This window comes from Plectrocnemia conspersa, unplaced genomic scaffold (genome assembly GCF_051122295.1).
Source record: "Plectrocnemia conspersa isolate PC_06_02 unplaced genomic scaffold, ASM5112229v1 ptg000008l, whole genome shotgun sequence".
NCBI lineage: Eukaryota > Metazoa > Arthropoda > Insecta > Trichoptera > Polycentropodidae > Plectrocnemia > Plectrocnemia conspersa.
In genome coordinates this window covers 20,045,691-20,067,483 of record NW_028277172.1, presented here as the reverse complement: position 1 = coordinate 20,067,483, position 21,793 = coordinate 20,045,691, and the positions used below count along the sequence as shown (strand labels likewise).

At 34.9% G+C, this 21,793-nt stretch overlaps 2 protein-coding genes across 5 annotated transcripts; both read right to left on the bottom strand.

Annotated features, from left to right (window-relative positions):
• Positions 1 to 4,022: 4,022 nt before the first annotated feature.
• LOC148233287 (uncharacterized) lies at positions 4,023 to 6,521 on the bottom strand. Of its 2 annotated transcripts, XM_088189323.1 has the most exons (6): positions 6,475 to 6,521; positions 6,204 to 6,268; positions 6,065 to 6,128; positions 5,934 to 5,992; positions 5,829 to 5,862; positions 4,023 to 4,252 (listed from the first exon to the last, which is right to left on the bottom strand). In XM_088189323.1, exons 1-6 carry the CDS (start codon positions 6,491 to 6,493, stop codon positions 4,083 to 4,085), a joined length of 411 nt encoding a protein of 136 aa, XP_088045449.1. In that variant the 5' UTR covers positions 6,494 to 6,521; the 3' UTR covers positions 4,023 to 4,082. The 2 variants fall into 2 exon arrangements, with proteins under 2 accessions (XP_088045449.1, XP_088045448.1); XM_088189322.1 differs by having other exon boundaries at positions 4,023 to 5,862.
• A 6,808-nt stretch (positions 6,522 to 13,329) lies between these two features.
• On the bottom strand, positions 13,330 to 14,526 carry LOC148233286 (uncharacterized). 3 transcript variants are annotated; one of them, XR_015810326.1, is made up of 4 exons: positions 14,264 to 14,526; positions 14,062 to 14,202; positions 13,913 to 13,984; positions 13,330 to 13,847 (listed from the first exon to the last, which is right to left on the bottom strand). XR_015810326.1 is itself a non-coding variant. In XM_088189336.1 (4 exons), exons 1-4 carry the CDS (start codon positions 14,514 to 14,516, stop codon positions 13,773 to 13,775), a joined length of 531 nt encoding a protein of 176 aa, XP_088045462.1. In that variant the 5' UTR covers positions 14,517 to 14,526; the 3' UTR covers positions 13,330 to 13,772. The 3 variants fall into 3 exon arrangements, 2 of the variants coding, with proteins under 2 accessions (XP_088045462.1, XP_088045463.1); XM_088189336.1 differs by having other exon boundaries at positions 13,913 to 13,987; positions 14,062 to 14,189; XM_088189337.1 differs by having other exon boundaries at positions 14,062 to 14,189.
• Positions 14,527 to 21,793: the final 7,267 nt, after the last annotated feature.

Sequence of the window (21,793 nt, the reverse complement as noted above, 5' to 3'; positions counted from 1 at the left end):
TTGGACCATCTGCAAACTTTATCAACTGATTTTAAAGAACGATTTGCTGATTTAAAAGAGATACATTTTCCAGCTTGGGTGACACAACCAATGCTGGTAGATATTTCAAATGAAAATTTGTATGAAGAAGAACTTTCAGAAATGCAAAATGATGATTCGATTACAAATTTATTCAATATAAAAGGAATAATGGCATGGATGTGCGAAGAAGCTAACATAAAATATCCTAATATTACTTTGCATGCTAGAAATTTATTATTACCCTTTCCATCATCTTATTTAGTGGAATGTGGTTTTAGCGCCATAAGCGATTTACTCATTAAAAAAAGAAATCGATTGAATATTACAAATAGAGGGGACTTAAGACTGAAATTAACCAAGTTAGATCCAGACATAAAAGTTCTTTGTAACAAGCGTAAGTGAATTTAATAATGAATTAGATTTTACCATTTTATTTTATTTTACTTACATTTTTAATTTGTATTTTGTAATTATTTCAATTATAATATACGTTTTGAAAATTTACCTACTGTTTTATTAAAAAAGATGCCGGTGGGGCATATGACTTTTGAAAAGACTACGGTGGGGCATGGCATAAAGAAGGCTGGGAAACACTGCGTTAGACAGTAAATTTAGTTGCGCATCATATCATGCGCTTGGCGTTGAAAGGATTAATTTAGATTTTATTATTGCCAAAACTTAGCGGTACTCTGGTAGCACTGGCGTAACGACACACTGTTCTCGTGGCAACTGTTATATAAATCAGTGCTCTTCAACCCTTTTACATCTGCGGCCCGGCGAAAATGGGAAAAATATTTCGCGGACCAGCGTCAACCCAAAATAAAAATCCATGTTAGATAGAATTTTATTTAAATGCTATAAAATTACAATTTTTCGTTAGTGCGACATCTACTGCTGCTTTTACCTCTTGTTGTATAAAACTATGATACGACCACTACTTACTTATCCAGTTTATCTAATAGCTCCTACAGAAAAATAGGCGTAATTCAAAATAAGTATTTGAGAATTTTAGTAAATGCCCACCCCAGGATTAGCCTCAACCAACTTCACCTCAGAAGTGAACGTATGGAGACTATAAAGGATTTTTGCCATACAGACCTTTAACTTCTATAGGAATTTAAAAAACAATAAGAGCACAAACACCTGTCTCACTGATATTGGCAAATATAACCTTTATGACCTACCGTTTAGGTATAAACATAAACTACCTAAGCATATCTTTAGAGATGAACCGTCCGAGAAGTTCAACCATCTGCGTCCAGGTGATTACTGCTGTGATACCTGTAAGTCCCCGAAGAGAGTGGGGGCGCCAACTGTTCGATTTCGAATTCGTGCGGGAGGCGCTCGCCGTTAACTTCGGCACTCACGATTAAACCTTTATTATATGTAAATCTCTTAAGGCGAGTACATCAATTTTCCGTTATTGAATATATTTTTGTTATTGTTAATTAGTTGTAAGCTGTTAATTTGTTAGATTGCTCGTCTAAGATTGGTGTGAAAGTTAGTTTTAATTTTTTTAATTATAATATAAAAATAAAATTCGCAGAGGTTTTTGTCAACTTTTCCTCTATAAATAAATGTAATAACATTGTAAAGTTAAACATAGATTTTTAGGGGTGGTGATGATGGCGGGTGGCAATGAGACACAGATTGAGCCGCTGCAGTAATATTTATTTAACGGTTTACGGTGTTTACATGGTTAGAATGGGGCGGACGCGCGACGGCACGCGTCCGAACCCTTACAAGCTTGCCGGAAGAGAGGGAGCCGTCACAACACCGCTATTTCTGCGCCGACCAGTTTTGGCCATAACAAATCTATATTGGCCCCCATACGGCTCCGGCCCTAGCAATTTACAATTGCGAACTATAACCAGGGGGAGGTATGGGGGCCTTGGCGCTGCTGTTGATTAAATGCTGGCGGCACAAAAGTAGCAAAGTCGTGACGTATGGTGTGGCGGCGCGGCCTCCAGTGACGCGCGGCGTGCTTCGCTCCAAGCCGAGTGGAACACGCGTAGACCCGGGCGGCGCGTAGGGCTCCAGGGGGCGCGAGAAGAACGGGCATGTCCGGGAGCACCTTTCGGGGCCCTGTGGTGCGTCGGTGCAGCTACACAGGGCGCGCGCGTGACGGGCCCCGAACATGTGGTTCGAGCTCGGAGTCGCGGGGGCGTAGCCCTACGGGTGCGTGACGGGTCACGCGTGGTCCACTCGAGCCTGGTCTACGGCAGCACTTCGGTGGCTTCCCGCTGAAGGCGCGTGGCGGCGCCGGGTGCTTCCTGGGTCACGTGGTCGGTGGCGGCGTCTGTCAGTGGCGACGGTGGCTGACGATGGCGGCACATGGTCGGGGGCGCAGGCCCATCGTCTTGGTGGTCCGCCAGCTCGAGTCCGGGTCCAGGGAAGCACCGGCGGGATGGCAGCAAACAGCTCAGCAGCGGCTCGGCTTTTGTACTGCAGCGGCGTCTGTGTCTGCCATTTTGAATCTGACTCCATGTACGTGCTCAGGATCACGTCGGGGTCACCAGTTTAGGGGCTGTGATGATGGCGGGTGGCAATGAGACACAGATTGAGCCGCTGCAGTAATATTTATTTAACGGTTTACGGTGTTTACATGGTTAGAATGGGGCGGACGCGCGACGGCACGCGTCCGAACCCTTACAAGCTTGCCGGAAGAGAGGGAGCCGTCACAACACCGCTATTTCTGCGCCGACCAGTTTTGGCCATAACAAATCTATATTGGCCCCCATAGATTATCTTGATTTTGTAGACTTGATTTCGTAATTAAGGAAATAACTAAGGTTAGGTATTTAATATTGTGTAATTGGATATTTATGTTTTTGAAAACATGTATACGAATTATGAAAATAAAGACCTTGTAAAATATATAAAAAAAAAAATAGATATATTTTTAAAAAGAATCAAACGTTGGTACAAATTGAGGTACCGCTTTACTCATGAGCATTTGCAAGCAATTCAACAAGAAACTGAGCCCTATGATTATAATATTTTTTTCGAATGGAGCAAGAATCATTTGAGATATTGTTTGAGATAATCCGGCCAAATATTAAAAAAACAAGACACCGATATGCGTCAGGCTATTCCTGCTGGTCAAAGGCTCTTTATAACAATGATATACTTATTAATTGTTATGAATTTGCTCATCGTGTCTTGGAAACGTGTGAGACTATATTCCAAAAATTAAAAGAGAACTTTCATTTATTCATTTATTTATTTAGCAACAAGTTAAGTGTCTTTTTTTATGTTCTGTTAATGTTTAGTTTATAAACAATTAGCCATATTAGCTAAATGTGTCCCTTAAGAGAATTTGTACGTCACGTCAGTGTTAACAGAATGTTAGCAAGTTTTGACCATAATAAAACCTAAACAAATACATGAATGGGTCTCCACAGTATAATAATTACAAGATTTAAAAAAAAGAATGTTAGGGGGACGGTATAAAAATGCTTTAAGCGAGCTTCTTCCGTTGCATGGTTTCCAATAAAGTTGTTCCTTTCCAGTGATGAAGTGTTAAATTAAATAGTGCCGGAACGCTAATTTTAATCTAGCCCCCTATCCCATCCACACACATATATATATATATATATATATATATATATATATATATATATATATATATATATGATTTTAACAATAATGAAAATCGAAAGTGTGACAATATTTTAGGATAAATTGACAATCTGTTCTTACTGAAGATACAACGTATTTTTTTTAAGTCGGCGATCATAAGAAATCCCATATTACCCGTGAGCGTCTTTTGAGAAAAAGCAATAAAGTTAAGGTTTTGTGTACAAGACCTGTAAACATGAAGCAACTAGTGCATATTTTCGTGTTTTAACCTAACCTAACTAAATTAGCATCATTTGGTTTGCTACATGGGTAAATTAAAAATTTCATAAAAGCAAGAAACATGATACACATTTAACTTGTCCATCGATGAAACATAAAAAATCTTGCACTGCACACACTTACACTTTTGCCACTATTAGTTTTTGTCACTACACGAATTAGTTCATCGGAACTTGGATGAATCATCTTGACGAGACTGATCACCCGTAGCAAAGATACAGGTCATCTTCCTTGACGACGCTCACAGCGGCTTTGTGAATTCGACTACAGCCGTACTCTCCACCTTTGTAGCTCTGACGGGTGCTCAGTAGATCACCAGGTCCAGAATTCCTGCACCAGATCTTGCATCTGATGATACAGCTGCGTCCCCCTGTAGGCCGAAGCGTCCTGTTGTAGAAAAGCTGTTGAGGTGTGCCGATCAGGAGGAGGCCAAGGATCAGGTTTTTGAGAAACGGTTTGTGAGCAAGGAAACAATCTTCTTCGATTGTCTATACATGATTTGTAACAGTACCGGTTTGCCGTTGCGTTACCGGTACCAACTTGAATATATGCAACGCAGCCCAAAGTTTTAGGATATTCTCAAAAATTTACATTTTTTATTATTGATTCATTTAGCTAATATAGCTAATTGTAATTATATCTTCTTACATGAAAATAGCATCACTAAACATTTTCTTTCTTTTTTTTATCATAAACTTTGATATGATGTGCAAGGCCGTGTTCAGTTTTGTATGCTTTTCCGCATTTCTCACATTTAAAGTGACGAACTGAATCAATATGAGCTCGGTTATGTTTTAAGAGAGCACCATTACTTTTGAATGTTTTTCCACATTTTTCACATTCAAAGGCACGAACATTGCTATGAATTGGCATATGCCCAGTTAAATGTGATTTTACTTTGAATGCTTTTCCACATTTTTTACATTTAAAGTCCCGAACATCTCTATGACTTAGCATATGATATGTAAGTTTAGGTTTTGTCAGGAATTGTTTTCCACATCTTTGACATTCAAAGTCCCAAATATCTTTATGAATTTGCATGTGGCATGAAAGATTGGATTTACTTATAAATGCTTTTTCACATTTTTCACATTTAAAGGGACACATGTCGCTGTGTGTATTCATATGCCATAAAAGATGGGATTTTGTTTTGAATCTTTTTCCACATTTTTCACATTCAACATAACGCTCATCACTATGAGTTTTAATATGAATTAAAAGTAAAGCTTTACTTATGAATCCTTTCTCACATTTGTTACATTTGTTGTGAGCCTGAATATGCATTGTAAGATCGTATTCACTTTTGAATGATTTTTCACATTTCACACATTCAAAGTCACCAACATCGCTATGAGTTAGAATATGTTTTGTAAGAAGGTATTTCATTTTAAATACTTTTCCACATTTTTTACATTTAAAGTCAAAAATATCATTGTGGGTTTTCATATGTACGAAAATACCGGCTTTTGTTTTAAATGATTTTCCACATATTTCGCATTTAAAGTTACGAGCATCGCTATGAGTTTTTAAATGTCTCGTAAATATGCATTTTGTTGTGAATGATTTTTCACATTTCTCACATTCAAAGGCACGAACATTGCTATGAGTTAGAATATGTTGTGCAAGATAGTATTTATCTTTAAATGATTTTCCACATTTTTTACATTTAAAGTCACGAATATCATAGTGGGTTTTCATATGAACTAAAATATTAAATTTTGTTTTATATGCTTTTCCACATATTTCACATTTAAAGTTACGAGCGTCGTTATGAGTTTTTAAATGTTTCGTGAGCATTGATTTTGCTTTGAATGCTTTTCCACATTTTTCACATTCAAAGCTATGAGCATCGCCATGAGTTTTTACATGTCTCAAAAAAAAGTAGTTTGTTTTGAATGCCTTTCCACATTCGCTACACTCAAATTTATAAGATTCATCATACATACGTTGAACTGTGGTACATTTTTCTTTTTCTTGTTCCTAAAATTGAAATTTATTTCGTTAAATAAACTAAATAAATACATAGAAATCGCAATCTGTTTAACTATTACTTCAGTGACGTCAACAGTGATAGAATTCCTATCAAGTATATCTTTAACATCGTGAGTTTCTAAAATCATATAGTAAGCAATAATTAAAATATAATAAAGCAATAGTATACAAAAATAATAGTAAGTCAAACCCATTTCCAACATGTCTGTGTTTGTTTCATCACTGCTATCGTATTCGCATTTTATATTTAATAACTAAAAATCACCCTTAATATTTAACATCACATGCATCAACAAGTATCATATAACATACATATTACGTTTCATTACCTCAACTTCACATTGCATTTTGTTAATGAGAGTAGGCGTTTCTTTGTTGTTTTCGATGTTAGATTCTGTAAATATGAAATTTAATTAACTAGTAAAGAATTTAGTGACGTGCAAAATGTAAATACGTGTAGCTTCCAACGGAATTTAATTGAATTTGATGGAGGCAATTTTGCATCAATATTGATGATATTAATATTAACTAGAAAGCAAAAGTAAAAGCTATCTCCTCAATTCGATTGTTATTTGTGGTTAAACAGAAAAATAATAATACCCGTTTTGATAAACGCCATCGTAACGCCAAGTTGCCAGTTTATAAATAACGTTTGGTCCAAGAACAACAAATTCACGAGCATGGCAATTGGGGATTTAGTAACGCTTAAGACATAAATGATTCCTACATACAAATATGCTGATAAGATGATCACCAACAATTACCGTCTTGTAACTGTTGACTGTTGTTAAGGACAAAGAATGAAAAAAGAAGGAATATTATTGAGAGGTATAATCCTCCTCAAAGGAATTCATAACTTTTTTGCAGATTGTGTTTAATTGTCGCGTGTTCACGTGTCGCTGTGCTTAACTGTCGTGTGTTCTCTTGCCATGAGTTCAATTATTTGGTTACCACGTAAAATGTATATTATTTTATTTTAATCAACTGTAACCGCGAAAAGTCTTACAAATGCAAAATTACGTAAATATAAAAAATGTTTTATAACGATTAGATATACCACATTTATTAGGATATAAGATTTTTATTATTAGTGGTGTAGGAGGGCTATTTATATGTATTCATTTAGATTTTATTATGGCCAAAACTTAGCGGTATAGTCTGTCCAAGATGTTAACGACCATCGTCGTTGTATTGTAAATAAGGGTGCGTGTACGCATTCATGCACACATCTACAGTTTTCCACGAATTTTTTTACACCGATATGAGAACGTTACCAATACTAAATCAAGGATGTTTTTAAAGTAGGGTGACCATGCGTTGGAAATTGCATTAAACACTACAATGTTTCGCGCTCAAACACGTTCGCGATGTTATTGTTCTTTGTTTACATATATTATTAAATATTTACATTCTGTTCCGTACAACCCATAAATGATGTTTTAGATGTCTCTAGCTTATACCCCCACCCGATGGTTAACCGTATTTTTTGTAAAAATTTGTCCCTTAAGTGATTTTATGACGGGTCATAAAATCGGGCCATTTTCGCTCGCCTTTATTATTTTGCGCCAAAGTTGCCGCCATCGGTATACGTCTTAAATAATATTTTGGTGAGTGCTGTCATGTTTTTGAGTTAAATATGTATACAAATAAGCAAAATAAGTAAGCAAGTGTTATTTTACATTTTCCTCAACAAATAAAATTAAAAAAGTAAAAATTAATTGCACTTGTAATTTCACATGGTCACCCTATTAAATTCTCTCACCAGTACTATGACGATGGTCGTTCATATCTTGGACGGGCTTGTACTCTGGTAGCACTGGTGTAACGGACACACTTCTCGTGGCAATTTTTGCGGGCTCGCACGCCGGTTCGAGCCCGCGCCCCGTTCACTGTTATATAAATCAGTGCTCTTCAACCCTTTTACATCTGCGGCCCGGCGAAAATGGGAAAAATATTTCGCGGACCGGCGTCAACCCAAAATAAAAATCAATGTTAAATAGAATATTATTTAAATGCTATAAAATTACAATTTTTCGTTAGTGCGACATCTACTGCAGCTTTTTTGCAAGCAAATTTTATATAAATGATTGCAACGTTGTTTCTGAGAGACGAAGCGCTGAACTAACATCCAATCGATTCCTCTGTTTGGTGACATTATTGACACAGATGAAAAAGTCTTTTTACACAAATACGAAGTTGAAAAAACTACCAAGAATTTGATAGCTTTATAACTCAGAGCTAGATATTCATTATCGAGAGATATCTAGAATTGTGATAATTAGTGTATTTAATGTTTGGACACCAGAGTGTCATAAGAAGATAATTCGATCTGCTCTTCTTTTTCACGACTTCTAAAAACGGATTATTTATTCATAGGTTTCCCTTATGTGGATCTTCACTTTCAGAAAAATTTGTGACCAGTGGCTTATTACTAATTTTCTTCTGAATATTGTCCTTGCCTCTACTAAAGAAGCTTAAAAGGTTTTGTTGATTGTCTTTTTTATCCATACTGTAGGGATTAAAAAAATTTAACAAAGAAACACAATATTAAAAATAAAGCTTGTAAAAACACGAGCGCGATTAAATAAACGTCGTCAACAGGCGACTTTTCGCAATTTTAATGCCTGGACGGAGAATATAGTGGGTTAATTCGGGGTTACTTCGGTCGAGTTTGGTTCTGCCCGCTTTAAAGTCTCTCGGAAGTTGTCCGAGGTTACCGAAAACGGGAGGTAAAGTTCAGGCACCAAAAGGGATTTTTTATATTAACAGATATCATATTTTTTTCATATAAAATTAAATTATTAGTGTTACTTGATTTTGTTAAAAAATATCGTTTCAAATATCCTTATGTATTTTTCTAGATCGGTTTATATAAATGTCACACCATAACGAATTCTTATTTAGAATCGATGACGACAAATTCTAGGATAGTCACAGATGTGGTGTTCGTATTCTGAAGTATCATTTTTATGCCTTATGGCATATTGTAAAAGCCGACAAAGATTTTGCGTAAATTGAATATTTACGACCGAAAAGTTTTCACTGATATTGTATTGGTGAGTGCCCACACAAACTTTTATAATTATCAGTAGCATAATTTCAATATGAAAATTTAAAAACTGCGATTATTTGGCACATTTTTCGATCGCGCGAAAATATGCCAGCTGTACATGACAGCAGTCGCCGTGCGTACGTCATTCACGCCTGCCGTCCGGACGGCATATATAATTTGTGGCAGTGTGGTCGCTTACTCGAAGTCGTAGGTCGACTTCAGTTGTAACTTCAGTTTCTGGCGATTTTCCGAATCGTGTATCCCCAAATCGGGTGAAGGTTTGCACGGACTGGCAATAATTTTTTGCGGACCGGTGCCGGTCCGTGGACCACCAGGTCGAAGAGCACTGATATAAATAACATGTAAATTCAAATTTCAATAAAAATACTACTCCAGCGGTTTAATCTGACTCTAATTGTCACCCGTCACTTCCCGTCGGCAAAGTTTGGTAAAAAGTAAAATATTTAAAATTGATTATGATATTTTTTAAAGTTAAAGACCTTCCCAGAAAATCGGATTTAAGTTTTAAATTGACTGCTCGACTGGACCAGATCATAAGATCGAAATAAAAGTGTCTGATTTGTTTCAGGTTCCATGACCTAACTGCTTAGATTCGGAATTCGTAGTTCTAGTTTAAGTAATTTTTTACGTTAGCATTCTGGCTTTTATATGATCGGATAAGGAGAGAAGATCACGTGTCCTTTTCTACCTCGACTCGTTGACTAATCTGGATGATTTCTGGCGGAAGAATCTTTGTTTTTATCTTCTAAATATCTAAATAGACATTTTAGCTTTCTTAACAAGTGATTTCGCACTGGTTTGCATAAAGTCGGCAGTAATGGAGTTTGCTAAGTTTTGTTTCGATTTGTATATATTTTTTTATTATTTTAGCCAAAGAGTAAGACATTTTACGCAATTGCCATATTATATATATTTACCGCATTCATCGGTAGTTGTGAAACATGCAGTAGTATGTCCAGGTCGGATTTCTGTTGACTGAGTCGGTGTGCAAGTAGTTCTTCTGTTCGCCCTTCTTTGGGAGTGACATTATTTGGGTACTTCAGTGGTCTGCTGTCTCGTACGGATTGTACACAATTTATGTTGGTTATGTTCTCGATGTTTTTGATGAAATCATTTATGATATTTTTGGTGAAAAAAGATATTCAACGACTAACATAATTCATCCAATATGATTCTCGAAAGAGATAATTGCAGTTATTTGAAAGAAATATGTCGTACATAAAATAAAATAAAAACGCGAAACTTATCTACAAATAATTTTGTATTCTGATTTGCGATTGTCATAAAAAATCGTTGATTTTAGATCCGGGGAAATTCGTTAACTCAATACTTAACGAATACTTTAAAATTGCGCATTCTTTATGATACCCTAGTCCGCAGCATACTAGAAGCTGGCACTATTATATGGATTTGAGGCGTAATGAGTCAATGTACAATAATGAATTGAGGCTAGCAAAAATACAGCGTAAATTCCTTCGGTATGTATACTTGAAGGAATACGGGTACTATCCCTTGCTGTTTTCCAGTGCTTTCATTTTGGGGGCGTTGGGATACGTTTCGGTGTCTTTCGCAGAAATATTTATGTACTTGCTCAAAGGCATAGTTAACAACACTTTAGTGCTCGAGTAGCTCTAAACGTGGGCTCCTAAGGCGGTCATAGTTCTTGGTCGCGTCCACTGTTCTTGCCTGTGAAGTCTAGGACTGGAGTACTTGCCAATTCTTTTCTGGCAAAGATCGTTCGACTGCTTAATACTGTGCATCGAGAAATCGACATTTTCTCGTGCACATACGTGGATTTAGTTTAGTTCGTATGGAACAGTGCACAACTGTTGAGGTGATTTGTCTGTCCTTTTATCATGTTTTTAATTATATGTGTATGTATGTGATTGATTAGTGGTGCTGGAGAGCATCGATAGTTTTGCGCCTGTTTACCTGACTGCGGTTAGCACACGTGACTATCTAGGTAGGAGGTCAGGCTTAGCATCAGTCCGAGTAGTTTACTGTGAAAACGAAGCTCGAATATGTAAGGGCCGTAGCTCCTGAGCCTTATACAATAACTAAAAGAAAGCTAGCTGCCCAAGGGCAAAAATAGTCCGTTTGGGTCGGCCGGCAGGTATTAATTCACACGCTAACCTAGAATGAATTTAGGACATTTTCCAGGCTATTAATATATATATATATATATATATATATATATATATATATATATATATATATATATATATATATATATATATATTAATACTACTTTTGCTTACGTTATGGAATCTGTTGTTCTCTGTTCTCTGGTAACGCATCTATAATTGTTTATTCGCTCACAGCACTGTCAATTTGAAAAGCTAATTTTAAAATTCAATTCATATCTAAGCGATTTTTTACTTGTCAGTGGCGTTCAGTCGGTAGTCTGGAATTCCACTATTTGACAGAAGAAACAAAAATTATTACATTAATTATATAAAATTTACATTACATTATTAATGGCTAGCTCACAATGCGTCCTTAACAGCGAGCACTTAGATGAGAACAGATTGTGAGGGCCAATTTATATATATATCTATATGTATTTATTTTATTATGGCTAAAACTTGGTAGCACTCTGGTAACACTGACGTGACGGCATCGGAGGGCAACATTCTTTTGGAAGCCTCGACAGAAAAACAGCGGTCGGTGTTGCCTTGTTTACCGAACATTCATTGTTAATAACATGTAAACTATAACTCAATCTATGTCTAATTGCCATCCGTCACGATCCGTCCGCCAAAAATCATACCTGTGCTTATTGATGAGTTGTCCAATTCTCATGTTCGTGCATGCAGTTCCTAAAACGATATCCGGGATGGCAAGCTAGTAATTAGGTAGAACACATTTTTATTCTTACAGATTCTCCGGTTATGCATATTCCCTACCAGCAGCTTGAAGAAGTGCTTTCCCAAGTACACTCATCGACATGGCCTCAAGAATTCATATAGCATGTAAAAATTTTGTGGGAAATAAAAATATATAATTTTTATATTCACTCATGAATAAGTATCTGAGAAACATTTACTATTAAAATTGATTCGGTTGCATTAATTGGCAAGCAGATTAGAAAAATATGCTTGAGTGTACTGCGCACTAGGTGAACATACAAGCCGCACAGTGTCCTCGAGCACCTTAATTAATGCGCGTATGGCAAGACAAATCCACATATCAGAGGCTTTATTGATTATGTTTTCTATATGCTGATGTAATCTGTAGACCTATACAAATAAGATTCAGTTACTATTTTATTTAATGTTATCTATTTTACCATGAAATTAATTGGGATTCTAATTCTAGAAAATGTCATAATATATTAGAAAAACATACCAAATTTAAGAAAGATGTTAGATTATATGCTCTCCACTTCCCTGTATTCAATATGTCTATCTCTGCAGATAGTTTATTCAGCAATCTGATAATTTATGCTAAAAGCAAATTTAAAAGCGTGTGTGATTTCGCAGAGATGGATTGAAACAGTGCGAGATTGCAAGTGGTATTTATATATTTCTGCGCTACTTAGATAAACTTGATTAGATATTTAAATTCCTTCAAATGAAACTATCTTTGGATCTGATCTAATAGTCATTCGGAGGGAGCAACGGCAGTGGAACAACATTACGGTACCAGGAACATGTTGAGTACTCAATTGGGTATTGATAATCATCAACACAATTGTTAATATAATATTATATGCAAATAGCTTTGAAATAATATAGTTAGTGTACTGAAAATTAGATTGATAAATTTCAAGTCTTGCTTAATATTTTAATTTTTTTTTATCATCTTTTTCGTGAACGACAAAAGAGATTGTGGAAGAGAAATTAGTTATTTTGATCCAATAAGTGAACAATGAAGTCAGTGTTGACTTCATTGTTCGCTTATTATTGCTTAATCTCATTTTTTGAATTATTAAACATGAAGGCGGACAAAATTCTGCAAGGATAAACAATTAACAAGTAATATTTATAGCAAAGTCAATTGTCAAGTCTGAGTCAGATAATAGTTTTAATTAACGATTTATTACCAATGAACGAAGAAAAGTAACCAACAAAACAACAAATCCATACAGATCAATGTTTTATCGGCTTAAAATGACTTGAATCAAGAACTGTAAGCACCATTAATTGAATTTTAAAATCATGGGACAACGATAAAAAGCAATATTTTAGAGGCAGAAATTATACAATTAAAAACACATTATATGTTATTGCACAAATGGTGTAGCAAAATCCAACTCCACAACCCACAATTATTGGAATGCGAGTCATCGTCCGAAATAGGTAAGTATTAAAAATATGATAAAAATTGAAATTAAATTATATTTTAAAGAGTGAGGTGTTGAGGTAATAAAACCACTAAAATTAAGTAGTTTTGTGACATTTTTATTTAACACTACACCACTGTTTAAATGCAGATAATATCCTAATAATGAAATGAATTATGCGAAACTGATAATATAGCACTAGATTCAAACTACACAATGATGACTATAAATAAAGGGTAGTTATACGTTAATCATTGAGTAAATAATATCTCATATATGTTTCTACAAGTTGTAAGAATTTTGAATGATATTATTTTAGGTTAACTAACACTAGGAATATATTTTTTTAAAACCGTTTTGCATTACAAAAACCGTACCTAATATAAATAGATATTGATGTTCTAGTCCCACTTTTTTATATAGTACTTTTCTGTTATGTAACACAAGTAAATAGTTATTTATTTAGCAAAATAAAGAAAAAAACTAGTTATTCACACATAGAGAAAAAGTAGTATATAAATATCTGAAAAGCAATATTTGTCAATATTTATGTACCAAAACTATTCTTAATTCTGCATAAATTTTTCTTAAAAAATCCAATTTCGGTTTAGTGTTCTGCAATTAAACAAGCATATACATATAGAAATAAAATTATAAATAATTTAATAATGCGTATTTACCATGAACAATGGATAGTGGAATTTTTCTTCATTTTTAGGTTGAACAATTACAGTCAACATATAGTCAACTTTCTGCTAAAACGATAAATATATATAGTTTTACCAAAATATTCAATAATACCAATATCAAATTGATAAAGAAAAAATACCGTATGTATTGTTTCGTTGATGATTACACCCTCAATGTCTTTCCAATGTATGAACTTATCTTTCGGATGGAACCACGTATGGTTTGTAGAGTGTTGAAGACCAACATTTGGTATTAGTGAAACATTGTCTAAAAAAGATAACTAATATAATGGTAAAATATTACAATTTGACTTAAGCGTAAACTAACACTGTTATTATTACCTTCAACAAAGCTGGCCAAAACGAAATAATGCAGCAGAAGAACCACGCCAATAAACAGAATAGTGGGATAAAATGACGTTTTAAAGAAGAATGGAATTATTGAAAAGTATAACATAGAGAGAGTTATGGGACGTGAGATTTTATTAGATCGTAGCGATATAAAGACTCCTCCGCCATCGATAGCTGCCAATCGTAATCTGAGTCCTGCCTCATCCGCCGCATTGTCTTTTAGCTCTCTAGCCAACTGAAACATCGGGCCAACTGTCAAATCGGTTGCAAATGGCAACACTATAAAACACTATTGATTTTATCGTTACTTTTGTATAAAATAAAAATAAATATTTTATAAAAATGTATAAAAACATTGACTAAAATTTATTATGATTTTTAATCATTACTAATATTTTTTTTATGAAAATAATTATAATTAATAAAATATATGTAAGTAAGTTGTGTATGCTGTATAATTTTGTGGTGGCGTTTAATCAGATTTTAGTGGTACTACACCACCGCTCAACATGAGTCTGGTGTTTTTCAGAACAGGCAACACTCAGTCTCTCTTTCGCTACGGCCAAGGACTAACCGGCAGCGTCCCCCGCCTGCTCTCCGTAAAATGGTCATTTTTAATAATAGCCATCAGAAACCAAAATGCGCAACAATATAATTAATTTAATACATTTAAAAACAACGCAGTAATTTAAAGAGGGGAAAAATGTTTTAAAGCGTTTAAGTCGTAGTAGCTTCGATAATAAGTGTTTTCTAAAGGCGATGTTCACCAGGAGGCGAGGCCAAAGTCCATAGTTAAAAAAAACATTGTGTGATATCGTTGCATTAGCGTCAAGACGTAGTAGAATCGAATAGGTAGGGGTTGGCCTTAATACCGCGTTATTTCATCGTGCGAGCCCACCGTTTCCCTACTACGTACATTGGTAAAAATAAAAGACCGCAGCGCACGTCTCGACGGATTTTACGCAGGACATAAAAGCTATACGCCAATACACCTTGCATACGAAAAATACATATATTTATCTTATAATAATTTATATTTTTATATTTTTGTTAACCCGCAAAATATATAGCACTTTTTTAGATCAGATCGTAACTAGGAATGAAAATGCGTGCCATATGTCAATATAAAAAATCAGGTAAAAAACAAATAATTGGACTTCATCCAAATAAAATTGTATTGTGCAAGTAATGCGATTTGAACTTCTGAAGTTGAAGCAAAACAGCTAAAAGTAGTATGTCCGAGCCTTATGCCTGCACTACACTCTCTGGAAGTAGGCCATGGTTGGCCAAGGACGGAGAATATAGTGGGTTTTCTTCGGTCGAGTTTGGTTCTGCCCGCTCTAAAATCTCTCGGAAGTTGTCCAAGGTTAGTGAGAACGGGAGGTAAAGTGAGGGTAATTCAGTCACTTGGCCAGTTTCGAGCGCTTCCGAACATTGTCGGCGTATTTTCGAGTAAAAGAGACCGAAGTCGGAGCTGCTCTTTCAAGCGCAAGCGGTGAGATACTTCCCCTTTCGGTCTCTTGCGTGTTAAGTGACGAGAGTGAGAGAGATAATGATATGGTGGTTCGCAAATTGAGATAGAACGAGTAACTCGCTTCAATTTCAGTACGCACGTAGGCGTCCTATGGTTAACACGCATGAGCGCTGCATCGTGGTCACGTGGTCAAGTTATAATACCACATGCTACAGTGGGACGCTTGTTAACATGTCTTATGAAACTCGATCTTCAACAGATTCTTTGAATATTTTAAGGCACCAAAAGGAATTAATTATATTTTTGATAGTATATTCTTTTAACAGATATCGTTATTCTATTTTTTGTTCGTATAAAAATTAAATAATTAAAAAATAAATAGTGGTATTTGATTATGTTAAAAAAATCTTTTCCAATATCCTTATGTATTGTATTTTACTAGATCGGTTTATATAAATGTCACACCATTACGAATTCTTATTTAAAATCGATGGCGACAAATTCTAGGATAGTCACAGATGTGGTGTTCGTATTCTGAAGTATTATTTTTATGCTTGATAGCATTTTGCAAAAGCCGACAAAGATTTTGCGTAAATAGAATATTTACGACCGAAAAGTTTTCACTGATATTGTATTGGTGAGTGCTCACACAAACTTTTATAATTATTAGTAGCGTAATTTTATTAATGTGACAATTTAAAAATTGCGATTATTTGCCACTTTTTTCGATCGCGCGCAAATATGCCGGCTGTACGTGACAGAAGCCGCCGTCCAGATGTCATTCACGACCGCTGTCCGGACAGCATATGAAATTTGCGGCTTCAGCTGTAACTTTGGTTCGCACAACTTCCAGAGAGTGTAGTGCAGGCATTATAATACTGACGTGACATGTAGCAGCGCGAGGCACTACTTATGACGAACGAAGTATAGCAGAGTAACGGAAGCAGTACCAAAGTACGGAACATAATTGAATATGCTTTTAAACAAGGTATCGGCAATAATTACTGATGATGCGTTAGCGATGTTGGGATGTAATAATAAATATATTTCCTTTTCTAAGAAAGAGGAATCTTTTACAAACTTTATGTGTTATCATTGTGCGTGCAGAAAAAAAACTGAAGAGGAAAGGGCACAAGTTGGACCCTTGAGAAAATCCTGATTATGAAGGAACCATTACAGAAACAATATATACATCTTATATAATATGTGTTTCTAAGTGTTGAATTAAAACGTGAGTTATACACTTTATTGCTTACACAAGTTATGGATTAAAACTAAAATTAATTTGATCTAGTGTTGACGAAAATAATATTAGCACGTGGCAGACATGACAGCACCTGCCATAGCACGTTGGGATTCGGCAAATTATATTGGACACGGCCGTTTCCTGTCCGACACGAAGTTATTAAGGTCGCGCCGTGGCGGTGCACACGTTAACCGTGTCCCTTCAGGCCGCAAATTAGGGCGTGTGTATAATATGTACATCAAAAATGGATTTGCTAACCCTGAAATGTTACCGGATAGGACATCATGCGCGGACAGGTTGTAATTACGCACAAGATGACCACGACCCCCATTTTTGCTGGGAATAAATAAGGGAATATTAAATGCTGCGCAAGATGTTCTGGCTCAAATAAGGGAGAAAGTTTAGCCGTGCCAAATATTTGCTGTAAGAAATATAAATGTCTCACATATAAAGGTAATGCATGGATATATCTACAGTAAATTTGTTTTATTTTTCAAAGCAAGAATTGAAACGGACGCAGAATTAATGACTGGAAACAGATTTCTCAGCAGCGGCACGTCAACCGGACGTCTCGGACAAGCGGTCCACGGGTTTTCATTGTCATTATCAACATTCAGTCACATAAAACATAAATAATAATTCTAAAATAAAATTTCTTTTCAATGATATTCGCTCAGCATCTGACCATGGTGTCTTTTAGTAGATCTTTTTATTTTTCAGGGTTTAATTTGACGTTAATAGTAACAACTATATTTGTTAGATCTAAAATTAAAAAAATATGCATGTATAATATAATAAACTATATAAAAACGTATGGTTGTTATTGATTCTAAACGTCACATTTGACATTTGATTATTTTTTACGTAGAAGTAGCTATGTGTGTGTTCATACAATGTAAACAATCCAGGATTTTGTATATTCGTAATACATAATTTCTGTATTTATTCAAGCTTTGATACCGATATTCTTATTTTCAGGCATACTCACATTTTAAATCTAAAGGAACATACATATATAGCACACAATAATAATAATAATAATAATAATAAGGGCGTGTAAATAAGCGAGCGAAAAAGATCGCCGCAGTCAGCAAAAGTCGCCCGTTTCCTGCGAAATTCCCGCTCGGTTTTTCGTGTGCTTTCCCGGCGTTTTGTCGGACATTTTCCCGGAGCGTTGTTTACACTTAAACTTTCATAATTTTAATGAGCACAGAGCAATTTTCATTCCGGGCCTTCGCGCCCCAAACCATACCTCTGGCGCCACCCTTCTACTGTAAACACCAAAGAAATTGCGAAACGTGTAATTTTAGCTAATAGCGAAATGCAATTTGATTTACGCCCTGAATTGTCTTACAAGCTTTGCTTTCATCGCACAACGTCAAGGGGTTTGTCCACAATTAACGTGCAAATTCAGTGATTATTAAAGTTCAACTTTTAACATCCGTTCTACACCATTTTTATTCGCCAAACCTCCAGTAGCTTCTGGCGTTGTAAGATCTCATTAAGGTATAATTATATCAAAAATATAAAAACCGTTGATTGGAGCTAAATCTGGATATTAGGCATTACAAATATTAAGGGCAAACTCATTGGTCTAATCATCATTTGTCGGTTTATTTGTTGGCGAGCGTATAAAACAGTGTTTCCCAACTGGGATTCCGTGAGTGTCTTAAAATGGTTCTGCAAAAATGAATGAATAATTGGATATATTCATTTTATTTAAAAAATTAAAATGTGAATCTCAAAAAAATAGTTGGTAATTGTGAAGTGTGTTACCTACACAGGCGAAAGGTTTAGGCAAAGTTAACACTTCGACCAAAGTGTTTTCTCATCTCTCTTGATTTCACAGATATTCTGCCGGAACCAACGCTATTTTGCTCAGCTGAGAAGAAAAGTCAACCTGTCAGTGGGTTGATTTAACATGTTAATTACAACCGCAATCTGTATTATTTTTCTAGTAATAACATGTGCTGTGATCATGTTAACTTTTATTTCTTATTAATTAAAATAATATTCAATAAAACTTGCAATTAAAATATTTAATATATTGAAACAATAATTGCCAAGGTAAAATTCGTATGTATATGCCTTATAGACTAAAAAACTACTAAACAATTTTGCTGAAATTTTTAGTTTGTTTTTATTAATGCCGGGAGTATTTAGAAAGTGGTTTGAATGAAATCTGACAGGTAACGCTGTGGTTTTTATAGTGTTATCGGGCTCAAACGCGCTCGCGATATTGTGTCACATCGCCGGCATCGCTCAGAATATTTAATTTTTTTTATTTTAAAAGAAAATTTATGTTTATTTAACATACATACATCTGAGCTAAGTTGGAAATTTCAACGGACAATTAAAAATATATTATATCATCGAAGAAACCAGACATTGATGTCATTAATTAAATATTTGCAAAATTCAAAATCTTTCACTAGTCAAAAAAATAATGAAGTCTTTAGCTATTCTTCAAAAGCAAAAAGATATAAAATGGGGAAAGAAATTATTCGCAGATTGTTTAATGGCTCGACGACTCTATTAAATCATTAGAATCCATTGAATAAATTAAAAATTATCATTGGCGCAACGATAAGAATAATAACTTTTTAAGCTTTACAGAGAATAGTGTAAAAAAACCAACAACGTACGGATTAATGGAAAAATAATTAAAATATTTTAATCCACGGGTAAGAGGACGAATAACTTACAGTGTATATTTGAAGCCTTGATATCAATTAACCCAGATATGCCCAAGAAATTTTGTTCTCTTAAAATTTCATTTATAAATAAAAAACAGTGGCACGAGTTTAGTGACCTACCCATGTGACAGTGGGCATATCCGGGTTAAACCAATATCAACACAAAATTATTTAAAATAAATCACTAGAGAAGATCGAACTTCTGTGCCACACTGCACTTTAATGACGAATACCAGCGTTGACGAATCAGCGACTGTCCTTAAAAGAGAAAGCGAGACAACGAAGTACACGCTACATCGCTTCTCCCTCTCATATACATGTACACGCACACAATAACAAACCGGCATCCTTATCCCGAGCGTACTCTATAAATAAATTGAATACAACACAGAACCATTTAGCCAGTCGAGCGAAGCTGAGCTCTGATTTTCAAAGTATATTTCATGAAATAATTCATTTTTTGATATTCAATTGTTAAATATTAATTCTGATAATATATTTTAGTCTGTTTTGTTGTTGTTGTTGTTGCATAACAACGCCACCAAAATGACAAAATATTAGTCGTCGCATAAATATCAATTCCATTGGACCGAACATTCGGTGGTGCGCGCTGATATTATTAACAGGTAATTTTCGTCAGACATTACCTGTTATACTACGTTCAACAACAGCTGATGAACTGAAAGCGTGTTTAAAAGCATCGAATTTGTGGAGGCACGTTAATAAGTTTACAATTGCAAAACGGTGCTTTTGCAGAACGTTTTGCAAAACAATTATTGGATGAATTGGAAAAAATCAGTTGCCTTCAATGAATCTCTTCAACATTTATTATGTTGTATATGTATTTCTTACAATTAGCTTAATTTTTTAAATTTGTTCCTACAAAACGTTTGATTGTGAATATTTACCAAGATGGTAGTATATGACATAATAAATAAAGTTAAAAAATAAAATATTTCATTATGTCATACGTATAATAAAATTCTTGAGTAATATCACAATTTTTTGTTTGTATTTAAATTCTTGAAAACAAATTTTAATTATAGCCATGCAATAAAATTTTACTCATTGCACTTTTATAGAATCGGTGCTAAACAACAATATCTAAAACGTACTTTAATATAAGTGCTGTTTTTAAATAAATAAGAGGTAATTACTTTTGTCTTGCTTCTCACGTGTAAGGATATAAATATTGTCTAATATGTATATTTATAAAATTAATTTAGTATACCTTTTTTATAAAACTTCTTAGCTGATCAACCTGTAGATAGAATAGATAGACGGAGTGCCTTTTACAGATGTAACGGCGTCGCGACGCTATTCGCCTTGACAAATTACCGTCGTCGCCTCTAAATCTCGAACACCCGCCGACTCCTTGGAGGACATATTTGTCACGGTGTGCTATCCATGAGCACGGGGCGGTTAAGGGACGTTCCTTTGGAGCAATTCGCACATTTGCCACCAGACGTCTGCCAGACTACTGGTGGAGTAACTAAACGATTCCATGATTTTGGAACGCGGCGTTAAGTGTCGCTCTGCGCGTGCAAATCTGGAAAGCCTATAAGACCCGCAAGACTTTGAAATATCGCCACTGGGATGTAGCAGGCTGTGACGGATAAGTTTTCCGCGAAATAACCGGCACAGAAGTAACATAGGACCTAAAATAAATTTCAGTAAATCGAAGTAGTTCGAATTGTTATTATACCGCAGTAATATGTGAACATTTTGAGAGTAACACTCGTACAAAGATTGTATTTTAAAAAATATTAAATCATTACGTTTGAATATTTATTTAAATTTTATATTTTCATAAGTTTCGGATGAAGATTTTCCGTGACCTTAATTTAACCTGTACGGCTCAGCTTTTTTTAAATCATTCATTACGATTATCACCCGTCATATTAGAAAAATATATAAAAACCTGATAAACTCTATCTGTGATAATCAATTCAAATTATAATTATCTATTAATCACTAATTGTGATACTATAAATACTGTCGACATCGATTTTTTTAATGGCACCTACGAGGAGCTGGTCTGGTTTCTATCTTTTCATTTTATTATTTTATGTTTTTTAATCTCTTTATTAGTAAGTATTATATTT

What these genes read in the sequence shown, in the direction of transcription:
- LOC148233287 (XM_088189322.1), bottom strand. An exon ending in CACAGACATGTTGGAAATGG is followed by an intron (nt 5,993 to 6,064) that starts GTTTGACTTACT and finishes ATATGATTTTAG; the next exon opens with AAACTCACGATGTTAAAGAT. An exon ending in TCACTGTTGACGTCACTGAA is followed by an intron (nt 5,863 to 5,933) that starts GTAATAGTTAAA and finishes TTTCAATTTTAG; the next exon opens with GAACAAGAAAAAGAAAAATG.
- LOC148233286 (XM_088189336.1), bottom strand. Translation starts at nt 14,516, where the DNA reads ATGTTTCAGTTGGCTAGAGAGCTAAAAGACAATGCGGCGGATGAGGCA. An exon ending in TCAACGAAACAATACATACG is followed by an intron (nt 13,988 to 14,061) that starts GTATTTTTTCTT and finishes TTATCGTTTTAG; the next exon opens with CAGAAAGTTGACTATATGTT. An exon ending in TCCACTATCCATTGTTCATG is followed by an intron (nt 13,848 to 13,912) that starts GTAAATACGCAT and finishes GTTTAATTGCAG; the next exon opens with AACACTAAACCGAAATTGGA.